We start from the raw sequence: 15,092 nt of genomic DNA on the forward strand, positions 1-15,092 counted from the left end.
ACTGCAGCTTTGCTGTCTTGAAGTTTTATCCACTTGCATCTGGTTAACCATGTATGCAAATAAGGAGGAAGATGAGAGGGTGTCATTTTTTAACACTTCACTTCTGTATCTTAAAGACTGGGATGAGTCGACTTCTGCTTTACAGAAAGGACTGTCAGTTATCTACTTGCATTTTAACGGCTCACACAGAGCAATGAGAGGAGCAGCTATGAGTGTAATAACAGCAGTCAGTGGATTTGTTCTCCTCACTGTGACAGGTTGGTCTGCTGTGAGTAATTCTACTTTGAGTAACCAAATGTGACAGAAAATATAATTCAGACACTGATTTTTTTTCAGGTGAATGTATTTTTCTTCCATCTGTAAAATGATGCTGTGTGAAACATCGTCTGTCCTTACAGCTCTGCAGCTCCAGCCTTCTGTCTCCATTCTTGAATGTTTTTCTTTGCACTGTTAACACTCAGCAGTTCAGAGTTTTCCAGTCTAATCATTTTATCTGCGTTTTATTCCAGTGCCATAAATCTGGACACTAATGATGTTTGGGTGAAAGACCCAATAATTTAGTCTAATTATTATAAATCATCTGTCGTCTTAGATTCACAGAATGTATTTGTTGTGTTTAAGTGGATTTCCTCAGGATGAACATGGCTGACGTTTATCAGTGTGAACTGTTTGTTCCTCTTTTTGTTTTCATGCTGACAAAACCCAGACTAGCAGTCTCACTTCACCTCTTTCCTTTTTTCTTTCTCTACATAAAGACCAAATTGTAAAGTCATGGCTGCCATTGACTAAGTGATAGTGACACTACAGCCACTTCTAGCTGCTCTGTAAAATGAATGAGTCATTTAACGTTTAACAAAACTTTATCTGTGAAATGGAATTTTTTAGCTCGTTACACAGAAAAGCCAACATGTAACGTCCCCATATGAGAACATGTCTCTGTGTCTGTGTTTGTGTCCTTCTTTGTGGTTCTGCTGAAGTGTCTCTATGTGTCAGTGTGTCTCTCGTTATATAAGTGTCATTGGGTGTAATTTATCCTAGAAGTTACTTGTGTAAGAAATTGTTAATTCCATAGACTACATTTTTACTTTTTATTCTTTACCCTTTAAATCAGAATGAGGTCCAACTACTTTTATCTGTTTTATTTATTTATTATTTTACTTTCTTTTTAAAATCCTGTCCTGTTCTCCTATGTTTTCCATTTTATTTCTGTTTATTGTGCTTCATTTTGGTCAACAGTGGATGTTTTAAGTGTGTGCTAGAACTCAATTTGACTAAACTAACAAAATACTCCATTAGGCCTATTTTGGGTCTAACCACTGCTCTTCAGTAGTGCTTAGAGTACTACAGTAGTGATTAGTGCCTTTCTGTTTTGGAGTGTTTCTGAGTTAATAATTGATTATCTAAAATGTACCCTTTCATAACAAAAACTCTGATACTGACTGTGTAAGAATCTATATCATTGCAGTGACGGGCATGTCACTGCAACCCCCTCTGGCTTTTGCTCCACGGCTGCGGGGTGACCCTTGGGCTCTCCTCAGCTCTTTCATGGACAGTGGCACAGTTGTCCCTCCAGTTAATGTCCCATTAAAAGAGCCATAAATGTAATAAAAAGAGTACTTTAGGACCATGGTTGCCTCGATTTTTATTTCTTTCTTCTTCTTTGTGGTTCCGTTCGTCGCCACTCTGCCCGTGTAACCAGTATGTAAGAAAAATAACAAAAGATGGCCAATTTTAGAAACTTAAGGAATGATAGGAGCCAAGAGGATGGGTAACCACAAGGAAAACACAACCACAAGATGTTGAAACTGCATCTCATTGTATTAAAATATTGTAAACTGTATTACAAGCGCCTTGAGGCGACTTTTGTTGTGATTTGGCACTATATAAATAAAATTGAATTGAATTGAATTGAATTACAACCAACAACAGTAGCGAATACAGCGTGCGTGCACGAATACCAAAAAAATATAATAAAGTAAAATGAATTCAGACCTGGGTCTTTTCAATGTCAGTGTTGTCCAGTTCAGGCCTGTTGGGTGATCTGGGCACTTTACTGGTGTGAAACCAGTCCAACAATCAACGTATGTTTTGCACATTTTGTTCTGCCACAATCGGACTGCAAGATTCAGTTCCATATGAGCTGTGCCTCACCATCCATCGCAATGGAAGATCATCATTCTTCTGTTGATTTCCAGAAGGTCTGTGGAAGTTCTCTGTGGACTCTGTTTCTTGATATCCAATTTAAAAAAACAACCTTACCAATGCAAAGCACCGTGTATTCACAAAAAACAGGTTTCCAGATGTAGCAGCTGACCGAACAGACCTCAGGCTTCAGCCGCTATCCAGCCTGAATAGCAACAACATTCCTTTAGCATTGTAGGTACACCTTTAGCGGGTGTAGCGCTAAGCAGCTTTACCAGTGTAAACAGACAGGAAACAGCTAAAGGCGGGACAACAAATCCGATTGGTTAAAAATGAAATCGTCCATCAAGGTCAGAAAATAATGATCATTAAACACAACAGAATATATAACAAAACAAAAAGTAACAAGGCTTTCAACCCAACGATAACTTACTTTTATACAAGTTTATACAATTATTCAAAATTTAGTTGTGCTTTATTTTTTTTGTTTCTTTTTCTGATTTTGAAGATTTTAGACTGAAATACATTAAACTACATGAGCAATAATTCCAACAAAGGTTTCTACTCTTATGTGTTTGTTACTGTTACACGTGCTTCTCCTCTCCCATGTCCTCTCCTGTCTCCATCATCAGTGCTAACCATCTCCATGCTGCCTTCACTCTCATACGATGGCTGAAATATGTTTAAATTAATTTCAAGCTCATCTTACCTTGTGCACAGAGCAACAGTGGGTCAATGCAGTCAACTCTAGCAGCCTGTAACTTCTACACATTTACCTTTATCATCAGCAAATCATTTTTCATTATAGTTTGTTTTATTCTAACATTAAGTGAGAGTCTAATTATCTGTCCAAATGACAACAGTAACTGCAGGTTCTCATTACACTCGGTCTACAAAGCAGCTGCTCTCACTCAGTTCCTGCCGTCTAATGTGAAGATCAGATGAATCTTTAGCTGAAAATAAAAACCTGCAAACTTTGTTTTCCATGACATGAAGCTGAAAATGTAGCCTACAGAAAAATACTAATCCAAATGAGTCTGTTTAATTTTTGTTAATCTAACTTTATTTTTTGTTATGATGTGCTCTGTGTTACAGTCGTTCTGGGTCAGTATGGCTGGGGAGTGACTTACACTTCTACTCAGATCTGTGCTGTAAAAGGATCCACAGTGGAGATACGCTGCACCTTCACATACCCATCGACTATAAATGGAATAAGAGTTGACAAAAAATTCTGGTTCATCAGAGACGAAAATAAGGAACCTGTGGATCTGAAAACAGAGTCAGAGTACAGAGATCGTGTTCAGTATCAGTGTGAAGACAACGACTGCACTCTGAGAATCTCAGACCTCAGAGAGAGCGACTCAGCTGAGTACAAGTTCAGATTCATAACAAACGATCCAAGAGGGAAATATTCTGGTGTACCTGGAGTCACTTTGACTGTCACAGGTAACATGTTCATCCACTCGTTTACTATTTTAAATCCAAGTGTTTGCTGTGAGTGTGTTTGTGTGGTTTATCTGAATGTTGTCAGCTGAGCTTAATGTTCTTTATTTACTAATGGGCAGATCTGCAGGTGCAGGTGAGCAGATCAGCTGTCAGAGGTGATTTTAAGTCAGCAGAACTGAAGTGTGAGAGCAGTTGTCCTGATAATCTCTCCTACATCTGGTACAAGAATGAACAGATCATCACAGGACAAACATCTAATCTTCTTCTAAACTACCTGGATCCTACAAACAGGATTTCCTGTGCTGTCAGAGGATATGAGAACTTCCACTCTCCTTCAGTGGGTGAGTTTATGCTTTAACATAATGCCATGTTGTGGAGCCATGTGGCAAATGAGCTGTAGATTTTATAGGTTTTCATAAGGGTAACACTACTGGTTTGTATTTTCTGTTGATCACACAACCTGTGTAGTCGGAGCTCATAAATAGTTATCCTACACTGAGGTCACTGAAGGGAGGAGACCTTTCTCATGGGCTTATACTGAGGCCTTATCACATCGTTTTCATTTCTGTCCTCGGATGTTGTGACTCTGACTAATATCCAACTCTCTCTGTCTCACAGTGGTGAAGGATGTCTGGGATGTGACTTATACTTCTACTCAGGTCTGTGCCTTCAAAGGAGCAACAGCAGAAATACGCTGCACCTTCAGATACCCATCGACTATAGATAGGACAAATACAGTAGTTGTCCAAAAATTCTGGTTCATCACACACAAAAATAATGAGCCTGTGGACCTGAAAACAGATCCAGAGTATTCAGGTCGAGTTCAGTATCAGTGTGAAAACAATGACTGCACTCTGAGAATCACAGACCTGAGAGAGAGCGACTCAGCTGAGTACAAGTTCAGATTCATAACAAACGATCCAAGAGGGAAATATTCTGGATCACCTGGAGTCACTTTGACTGTCACAGGTAAAATAATTTTCAGTGGAAGTAACTTTAAACATTTATAAGCTTTTCAGCTGTCTGTATGTTGAGAGTTTGTTTTAATATAATATCTGTTGTTTGCTCCCAGGTCCACAGCTCCAGGTACATGTGAGGAGATCAACAGTAAACTCTTATTCTAACTGGAAAGAGCTGACATGTCACAACAACTGTCAGCTACCTGATCAATCTTCCTACATCTGGTACAGGAATGGACACAAACTTTCATCAGACGAACAATATTTACACCTCAACACATTTGATTCTGCAGACAGTTTTCACTGTGCTGTGAAAGGATATGAGCAATTCCCTTCTCCAACAGTGTGTGAGTTCACTACTTTTTGTTTCATTAAGAGAATTATATTTAATTTTTCTTTATTTACGTGAATGTGTCTGTATGTTAGTTTTAGTCAGAGGCCTTTCTTTTGGGAGGTTTACAATGTTTTCTTTTTAGAATATAAATTTCTAAAATTTGGTTTTGTTGTGATTCTTATGTTTCCTCCTCCAGATGCTCCAAAGCTTCCCTCTGTGTCAGTGAGTCCCTCTGCTGAGATAGTGGAGGGCAGTTCAGTGACTCTGACCTGTAGCAGTGATGCTAACCCAGCAGCTAGTTACACCTGGTACAAGGAGGATGTCATCAACCCTCTCATTTACCAAAACCAACATTTTTTCTTCTCCATCCTGCCCTCTGACTCTGGAAAGTATTACTGTACAGCTGATAATGACCTGGGACAAAAGAGATCTGAAAGCAGAACTATTGATGTGAAATGTGAGTAAAATACATTTATAAGCTGTAAAGACTTTTTGAAGAGCTGTGAGACTGCTGCAGGAATATGGAAAAACTTGAATTACATATCACGAAGACCATGTTTGCAGTTTTTAGAAATACTGTTATTCTTTTTATTTTCAATGGTTGAGTGTGTGAGCTGAACTATTTTTATGCATTCAAATAGAAAAAAAAAAACAGAATTCCATGATTAGAAAATGTCATAAACAAATTTTACATGTTTTCTATTCATAATAGAACATAAAAAAATATCAGCTGAGAAAATGTACGATTTAAAGAGTACAAGTAAAGTATTTGTTCATTCTGAGTTTCATGACAGTAACACAAGTCCAAAAATTTGGATGGGGCCAACAAAAGGCTGGAAAACTAAGAGTTACTAAAAACATCTGGAGGAACATGTTGCATCAAGTTAACTGGCAACAGTCTCGCAACATGTTTGGGTATAAAAATAAAATCCGAGAGACGCAGTTTCTCAGAAATAAAGACGGGCAAAGGTTCTTCAATCTGTAAAAACCTGTGACTACAAATTGTGGGAATTTTACAAAATTATCGTCCACGATTTTATGTTTTAAGACTCTGGATATCTGACAAACTACATTACATGATACCATCAAATATTGAGCGAATCTAGAGAAATCTGTGTGCATAAGTTGCATTGACTGAGATGAATATTGGATGCCTGTGATATTCAGACCCTCAAAAAGGTAAAAGTGTCTCTGCTCCAGATCTTTTGAAAATGTGCTGCTGTCACTGAATTCAAAATATGCTTATTAGTTTGCAGAGTTTGGCTAACCTTAGCAGCACAGACAGAAGTTGGTTTCTTCCAAGCTAGCATCCACTCCTTTATGCCGAATGAGACTGCCTTTGCCAGTGGGCTGTCATTTGCTTCCTTTCCTGGTTCTCCTTTACATCCTTCCTTCTTTTTGGATGCTCAGTCATCGGTCAAGAGTGCAGCCCAGGTTACTGGCCAGTGGGCTCTTCATCTTTGAACAAGTAACTGCCATTATATATTAATACAATAAGAAGACCACAGACTAGAGTTTAAGGTGACTAGCAAGGGCAGCAATATTTCTAGTTGGTCATATCACTAATAAAAAAAAAAGTGTGTAGGGTATGAATGCTGGGTATTCCATCCAGCCTAATGCAGAAATTAGTCAGCTTTATGCTTTTGAAAATTGGAGGACAAATGGCAGGATATGTTTTATAATCTAAGATACAGTGGCTTGCAAAAGTATTCGGCCCCCTTGAACTTTCCCACATTTTGTCACATTACAGCCACAAACATGAATCAATTTTATTGGAATTCCACGTGAAAGACCAACAAAGTGGTGTACACGTGAGAAGTGGAACGAAAATCATACATGATTCCAAACATTTTTTACAAATAAATAATTGCAAAGTGGGGTGTGCGTAATTATTCAGCCCCCTGAGTCAATACTTTGTAGAACCACCTTTTGCTGCAATTACAGCTGCCAGTCTTTTAGGGTTTGTCTCTACCAGCTTTGCACATCTACAGACTGAAATCTTTGCCCATTCTTCTTTGCAAAACAGCTCCAGCTCAGTCAGATTAGATGGACAGCGTTTGTGAACAGCAGTTTTCAGATCTTGCCACAGATTCTCGATTGGATTTAGATCTGGACTTTGACTGGGCCATTCTAACACATGGATATGTTTTGTTTTAACCCACTCCATTGTTGCCCTGGCTTTATGTTTAGGGTCGTTGTCCTGCTGGAAGGTGAACCTCCGCCTCAGTCTCAAGTCTTTTGCAGATTCCAAGAGGTTTTCTTCCAAGGTTGCCCTGTGTTTGGCTCCATCCATCTTCCCATCAACTCTGACCAGCTTCCCTGTCCCTGCTGAAGAGAAGCACCCCCAGAGCATGATGCTGCCACCACCATATTTGACAGTGGGGATGGTGTGTTCAGAGTGATGTGCAGTGTTAGTTTTCCGCCACACATAGCGTTTTGCATTTTGGCCAAAAAGTTCCATTTTGGTGTCATCTGACCAGAGCACCTTCTTCCACATGTTTGCTGTGTCCCCCGCATGGCTTGTGCCAAACTGCAAACGGGACTTCTTATGGTTATCTGTTAACAATGGCTTTCTTCTTGCCACTCTTCCATAAAGGCCAACTTTGTGCAATGCACGACTAATAGTTGTCCTATGGACAGATTCCCCCACCTGAGCTGTAGATCTCTGCAGCTCGTCCAGAGTCACCATGGGCCTCTTGGCTGCATTTCTGATCAGCGTTCTCCTTGTTCGGCCTGTGAGTTTAGGTGGACGGCCTTGTCTTGGTAGGTTTACAGTTTTGCCATACTCCTTCCATTTCTGAATGATCGCTTGAACAGTGCTCCGTGGGATGTTCAAGGCTTGGGAAATCTTTTTGTAGCCTAAGCCTGCTTTAAATTTCTCAGTAACTTTATCCCTTCATGGTGTTGTTGCTCCCAGTATTCTCTTAGACAACCTCTGTTGCTGCACTCAGACCAAAGGGGGCTGAATAATTACGCACACCCCACTTTGCAGTTATTTCTTTGTAAAAAACGTTTGGAATCATGTATGATTTTCGTTCCACTTCTCACGTGTACACCACTTTGTGTTGGTCTTTCATGTGGAATTCCAATAAAATTGATCCATGTTTGTGGCTATAATGTGACAAAATGTGGGAAAGTTCAAGGGGGCCGAATACTTTTGCAAGCCACTGTATATGAACACATGTAAGAACCGTTACAAATGTCTACATCGAAATCTCAGTAAATAGTGATATATAGTTTGATCCGATCATTTCCACTTTCAAAAGTGTGTTCATACAAATATTTGAGACATTTCTTTAAATAACAGACTGCTTTATCCAACTGAGAACATCAACTGCAGCTTCTCATTACACACAAAGCAATTCTTCAAAGCAAAGTGGTTTCATTGAGATTCCTCTAATATTGAAATCAAACAAGTTTTTAGCTGAAGAAAAACCTGCAGACAGTTTTAACTGTGCTGTGAAAGGATAAGAGCTTTTCCATTCTAACAGTGTGTGAGTTCACTTCTCTTACTCCTTTACTCCTCAATAAAGCTGATTTGTTTCGTTTTGGGAAGTTTACAATGTTTTCCTTTTAGAATATAAGCTATTAATATTTGAAAATTTGGTTCTAACTATATATTGTATATATTGTAATTACATATTGTATGTTTCCTCCTCCAGATGCTCCAAAGCTTCCCTCTGTGTCAGTGAGTCCCTCTGCTGAGATAGTGGAGGGCAGTTCAGTGACTCTGACCTGTAGCAGTGATGCTAACCCAGCAGCTAACTACACCTGGTACAAGGAGGATGTCATCAACCCTCTCAGGTACCAAAAACAACATGTTTTCAGCTCCATCCTGCCCTCTGACTCTGGAAAGTATTACTGTACAGCTGATAATGACCTGGGACAAAATAAATCTGAAAGCAGAACTATTGATGTGAAATGTGAGTAAAATAAATATATTTTTTAAGTACATTGTCTTAGTTTAACATGTGGTATGTTTTCTGTGTTCTGATGATTTGCAAAACAATATATTGTATTTGTATTTTATTTATATTTTACACAATTTTGTCACACTTTTTTGGACTAAAGGTTATTTAGGATTTTTTTTTGTTCTGTGAATGTCTTTTAATAAATATAACACATCAATGTACTCTTTTACGTATGTAACTTAGTTTTTTCATTTTTCATTTCACAATTATCAGTGTGTGTAAGACACTGATAATTTACATTAAACTCTTATATATTAACAGATGCTCCAAAGCTTCCCTCTGTGTCAGTGAGTCCCTCTGCTGAGATAGTGGAGGGCAGTTCAGTGACTCTGACCTGTAGCAGTGATGCTAACCCAGCACCTAGTTACACCTGGTACAAGGACAACAAAGTACTGGCAACAGGACAAAAGAATGTTTATCACTTTATCTCCATTAAATTGGAGAACAGTGGGAATTATTCCTGCAAGTCTGAGAATCAGTATGGACAGAAGAACTCTACGTCTCTATCAATAGATGTTCAATGTTAGTCTTTTTTCAGTGGAGATCTCTAAAAATAATACTTGATAACATTAATAGAATGTGATTATATACATGTTTTTTATTTAATGTTTGCTAGATGCTCCAAAGCTTCCCTCTGTGTCAGTGAGTCCCTCTGCTGAGATAGTGGAGGGCAGTTCAGTCACTCTGACCTGTAGCAGTGATGCTAACCCAGCAGCTAGTTACACCTGGTACAAAGACAACAAAGTACTTTCAACGGGACAAAAGGATGTTTATCACTTTATCTCCATCAAATTGGAGAACAGTGGGAATTATTCCTGCAAGTCTGAGAATCAGTATGGACAGAAGAACTCTACGTCTCTATCCATAGATGTTCAATGTTAGTTTTTTTTTTTTCAGTGGAGATCTCTAAAAATAATACTTGATAATGTTAATAGAATGTAATTATATACATGTTTTTTATTTAATGTTTGCTAGATGCTCCAAAGCTTCCCTCTGTGTCAGTGAGTCCCTCTGCTGAGATAGTGGAGGGCAGTTCAGTCACTCTGACCTGTAGCAGTGATGCTAACCCAGCAGCTAAATACACCTGGTACAAGGAGGATGAAGACTCACCTAAAGCATCAGGACACAACTTCACCATCAGCAACATCAGACCTGAGCACAGTGGGAGTTATTACTGTGTGGCCCACAACAGCAGAGGACGTCATAATGTCACCTTACAGCTGACTGTCAGGGAAGGTACATTTTTTATTTCACTTACTCATTTGCTCATAGATGTCATAACCCACTATATATAATAATGTGTGTGGTAGTAATGAGCAGCTCATGGCATTGTTTATAATCAGTGCATGGACACACTAAACAATAATAGCAAACTATTCACAATCACTCGGAGTTTAACTTATACAAATCTATTAATATGGTGAGATAACAATAATGCTCACAAAACAAACAAACAAATCAAGCAGTCCATCAATTACAACTTAAAAACCAGCAACATTTATATAGAAGAGAAAACAAAGCAAGGATTATTGTCTGTAATCCGTAATCTGGCTGCATATAAATACATGTTTTTATTTTTTATATTTGTTTTTAAATCACAGATTTCCCGAAGGCGGCAAAACTAGCTGTCACTGGAATAACTCTTGTGGTTTTCCTAGTTATTATATGCCTCTTGGTCTTTTTCCTGCTTGCGTGAGTATCTGCTGCACATTAAAAATCACCTTTGTTGGTGCTCAGATTGCTTACTTTTAATTAAGTTTTTCATTCCTCCCCCTGACCTAGAAAAAAGAAGCCCTCAGCGTTATTTCCTGTGCCTGGAAACAGACGGGACAACAACAACAAGGTGAGCATTTAATAACTGAGTGTGAAATCCTGTGAAACTGCATTCTGGTTAAAATTCAATTTGAACAGTCAAAGTGAAGTTTAAAATTCCAAAACACCTGCAGAAGAAAAGAGTTGAGCCACCCCAATTAGACTCATCCTTAACAATGTTTTTGATAAACTCAAATGTGGCTGTAGTTCTCACAATATTCTCTGTAAATCAGAGTTTTCTGCTAAAAATGTCATGAGCAACTGAGACATTAATAATGTCCATTCAGGTGACATCACGACTGATAAACCACCCAGTGGTATCAGACCCCCTGCTGTCTGTGGCCATAGACGCACACTGATTTAAAACTAGCTTGGAATCTCTGGATGTCTAATCTAGCTGGCTCCATAACATTTCCTTGAACATTTTCTTGAACAGGTTTCCTGCACATCTCCAAGTCAGCACACAGGGAAGACAGAGGTAAGACTGAAAACCAGATCTGAACTGCAAAAGAACTTTATACTGAGAGTCAGGGTTGTTGAGGGGGAGCTCTGGGCAACGTTACTTATCTTACTTTAAATATGAGTATGAGTATGCTTATTTATCCCTAAGTTGGTCAATCTCTATAACATGAATATTTATAAACATAAATAAGTAAAATGACTGTAAGTAGAGCAAATGAAGGAAATCAGCCAAAGTTCAACAGGTTTCTGAACTCTGTGTTTTTTCAGTCTCCACCCAGTCACTCAGAGGAAGATGAAGAGCTTAACTATGCTAGTGTCCGATTCTCAACGAACCAGACTGATCCCATTTATTACAACATCCGATCAGCTGGATCCCGCAGACAAAAGGTGAAAGAGGAGGATGAGCATGTAGAGTACGCTGCAGTCAACTTCAGTCCTGCCCTGAGGTAACCAGCACTAAGAATTTCAGTTGTATAGATGCATGCATCCATGTAAGGAAATCCAAGAACGTAACATTTACAGTGGGAAAAACATTTCATCCAACTGACTTCATAGCCTGATGGTAACCGCTGTGGACTTTAGTGATTCTCTGACCGACCTGGCCTGCTGCTTTATACACTAGAAACATGAACTTGGGCACACATATTACAGCACGCCTCCTTCATCCATCCTATTTTTTTTTCTCCAGAACTGTACACCAGGACAGTGAGGAGGATCCGTCTGAATTGTACAGCACAGTCAAGAAAATCTGATAAAAGCAAAAGGAAGCCGAACTGTGGACCATTCTTTAATTGTCAGTTCCTAATAGAGCTACTGGACAGTAGATATGATTCTACAATATAATTTTGGTCAGGCGTTCATTGTCCCCTGAGGGTAACTGCTGTGGACTTGATTGTCTGATTTCATCTGAAGTTTTGTACTACACCTCTAGTTTTAACTTCAACTGATATTTCGTCAAAAGAGTGTCCAGATGTTTGGGGAGTAGAGGTTATTTTGTCATTTTCTTTGAAACTACTTGTTCAACACTGGAAAAAACAACAAGTCCATTCAAGATTTTTCAGGTTCTTAAAGTTTGGTACAAATATGCAGGTTATCTGTTGCTGTCTATTGCCAAGATTTAGTGCAAACCTTCATGTCCACCTTCTGATCCACCATCAGGCAAAAAATTCATCTCATACGTTTGTTGGAAGTCATGTATACTTGACTAAAATGTATATTTCTTTTAGTTTCATGAGACATAGGAAATGTTTTTGCACTGCAGCACTGTATGTAATAGCTAATACATGGTAAGCTTGTATTTATTAATATTATTAATATTATTGTTGTTGTAATACATCAGTATGCTGAGTTAAAGAGCACCGAGTTATTGGAAAAGAACATGCGTCCTGTTTCCACTCCATAGTAGTACAGAATAATATTTTACACATTTTCCACGATTCACTTTAGTTCTGTCTGTTTTATATTTTGTCTGCATCATTCCTGCTCTCAGTTGTTTAATTGTAATTTGCTTAAAGTAAAACCATCATTATTTAAAAGAACTCTTCTGTTTCCTGTTGTTAACTCTGATGGTGGTTTTGAATGTTGTTTTAAATGCATTCTTTTCACACTGATTGTTTATAACATGCTTTACAAATAGAATAATCTTTACATCTGAGTTCCCGAGTTCATGTTTTTGTGTCAGATATTTCTGTTTCAAAGCATTTCTTGTGTTATTTCTTGTATTATATTGTAACCATGTGCCTTTGTGTGCTCATGTTAGTTTTTACTTCATCTGTTAGCTTTTGTATTTTGTATATGGTGGTGCAGTGGTTAGCACTGTGTACTCTGGCTTCCTCCTACAGTCTAAACCATAGGCCGAGAGGCAGGGTACACCCTGAACAGGTCACCAGCAGGGCTAATACAGAGAGATAAACAACCACACAGCTAAAAAACCCATCTTTTTAAACTTGCTTTTAGTTGATTTTTATTTTTAGGTTTTAGCTTCTGTGAAGCACTTTGTGATTTTTATCTTGAAAGGTGCTATATAAATAAAGTTTTACTTACTTTTTACTTACTAAACACATGCAGTAAGCGGGGTTATGGTGATTTGAAATTGCTCCTAGGTGTGAATGGTTGTTTATCTCTCTGTATTAGCCCTGCTGGTGACCTGTTCAGGGTGTACCCTGCCTCTCGGCCTATGGTAGCTGGTATAGGTTTTAGTCCCCTTGTGACCCTGATAAGGGTAAGAGGATGGATGGATGTTAGTTTTCTGTCATTGTTGTTGACCGTCCTGAATAGTTTGTTGCTGAATACTCAGCTCCATCAGATCATCACTTACCCCAGTACTTCCTTGCCACCCTGTTTCTTAATTTGTCGTCATTTTTCATTTCTTATCTTCCATGTCTAGAGGTTGTTTTTGTGTCTGTGACTTAGGTTTTTTTTCTTTCTTTTTCTTTTGTTCATTGTTCTGCTGCATGATCACCAGTACGTGACCACTTCCTGGATTTGACTAAAGGTTTGGAACCACACCTGTTCAAGTAGATGGAACAGTAGATAAATAAGAAGTCGGGGGAAGTCTAATGTCAAACCCATGTGTTATGCAAATGAATAACAGATAGATTTCAGTACACCTATTAGTAATGCAGCACATTGTTAAAGGGCATAGGGCCAAGTATAGAGTCACAGATTCATTTTTTCTAGTTGTGAAACTATGTAAATACAAATCTAACAAGACGTTTCCTGTACAAAAAGGGCAGGAAAAGAAATGTTATGAAGCTTGCATCTCTTACCAAGTTGCCTTTTACTGGCACGTTGTTTATTCTGCAGAGAGGTAAAGAGGAAGGATTTAGCAACATCTTAATCTCTTTGAGTGTTTGAAGTGATTAATCATTTGTTCACTGTTTACTTTTAACTTCTTGTATTGTCACTAAAATCACCGAGAAAGCAGCTGTAAGTCTGACAGCAGCAGAGAGTGGATGTATTGTTCTTGTCCTCTTAGTGTCCCGTCAGTCCATCCATATTTACACTGAAGAGCACTTAGCCTTGTTATTCACAGCTGGTTTAATGTAGATTACAAAAATGAACCAGCCCCGTTCTATGATGACTGCTGAGCAGGTGTGTGTCTGTGCATTACTGCCTCGTTCATGTATCATTACAGATTATGTTTAATCAAATATTTCATTCAAACTGTTTATATATATCTGTGTGTGTGTGTGTGTGTGTGTGTGTGTGTTCACATGATGTGATGGCTCCTGACAGCAATCACAAATACAAATAAAAATGCAATCAGGTACATCCCACAGTGGATTTAGTTCTTGTATTATGAAGATAAAAGTATTAAAATAAGCGTCGGTGGAGAGTTTTCTACAGTCGCTGGTTTTACTGCAGGCCTGTGCATGTTATCATGTCTGTGGTCTTATTGAAAATTGCACAAACAAGTTACAAATCACTTCCTGTTGCTCTGCATGCATCACTTTTCTTCTTTCACCACAACGAACATGACATGTTTCTAAGTCACACATCAAGCATGTCTCATTACTATCTTGTTAATCTTCCCTTTCACTCTTGTTGTTATTCATCTGTCACAAATTACTCCACCCGGCCTGCACTCACTTCTTCATCTCTATTGTGCAGTGTTCATTTCATGGCTGACCCCAGGTGTTCATATTCATCCACCTTCACTATTGCTTTTGTGATTCTTGCACGTTCACCTTTCCACCCGTCTCCCTCTCATTTATACATGTATTTTGTCTTGTCTCCACTGACTTTGATTCCTTTTCTCAAACCACCAGCATTAGGGCAGGGATAGCTCAGTAGGTAGAATGGTCGTCCCTGTGATCGGAAAGTTGGGGGTTCGAATCCACTGAGCGGCTACCCTGAGGTACACCTGAGCAAGGTACCATCCCTACACACTGCTTATTGGCTGCCCACGGCTCCACTGAGTGACTGGGTCAAATGCAGAGAAAGTAATAATTCAAGCTGGTCCAC

At 38.7% G+C, this 15,092-nt stretch overlaps 1 protein-coding gene across 1 annotated transcript; it reads left to right on the top strand.

The window, feature by feature from the left end:
• Positions 1-119: 119 nt before the first annotated feature.
• Positions 120-12,482, top strand: LOC146667515 (B-cell receptor CD22-like). The gene is made up of 15 exons (XM_085409196.1): positions 120-257; positions 3,238-3,588; positions 3,708-3,929; positions 4,207-4,557; positions 4,661-4,894; positions 5,078-5,338; positions 8,544-8,804; positions 9,114-9,374; positions 9,469-9,729; positions 9,828-10,088; positions 10,454-10,544; positions 10,635-10,695; positions 11,101-11,142; positions 11,394-11,572; positions 11,815-12,482. The coding sequence occupies exons 1-15, from the start codon at positions 194-196 to the stop codon at positions 11,876-11,878; spliced, it is 2,964 nt and encodes a 987-aa protein (XP_085265322.1). The 5' UTR covers positions 120-193; the 3' UTR covers positions 11,879-12,482.
• Positions 12,483-15,092: the final 2,610 nt, after the last annotated feature.

The sequence above is a fragment of the Rhamphochromis longiceps genome, linkage group LG6, assembly GCF_057381845.1.
Source record: "Rhamphochromis longiceps isolate RC_006_pf linkage group LG6, R_longiceps_female_GT1.1, whole genome shotgun sequence".
In the NCBI taxonomy this organism is placed as follows: domain Eukaryota; kingdom Metazoa; phylum Chordata; class Actinopteri; order Cichliformes; family Cichlidae; genus Rhamphochromis; species Rhamphochromis longiceps.

Excerpts from the sequence above, each read along its gene's own strand:
- LOC146667515 (XM_085409196.1), top strand. The coding sequence starts at position 194 with ATGAGAGGAGCAGCTATGAGTGTAATAACAGCAGTCAGTGGATTTGTT. Across the intron at positions 258-3,237 it reads TGTTCTCCTCACTGTGACAG|TCGTTCTGGGTCAGTATGGC; the intron begins GTTGGTCTGCTG and ends TCTGTGTTACAG. Across the intron at positions 11,143-11,393 it reads AGCACACAGGGAAGACAGAG|TCTCCACCCAGTCACTCAGA; the intron begins GTAAGACTGAAA and ends GTGTTTTTTCAG.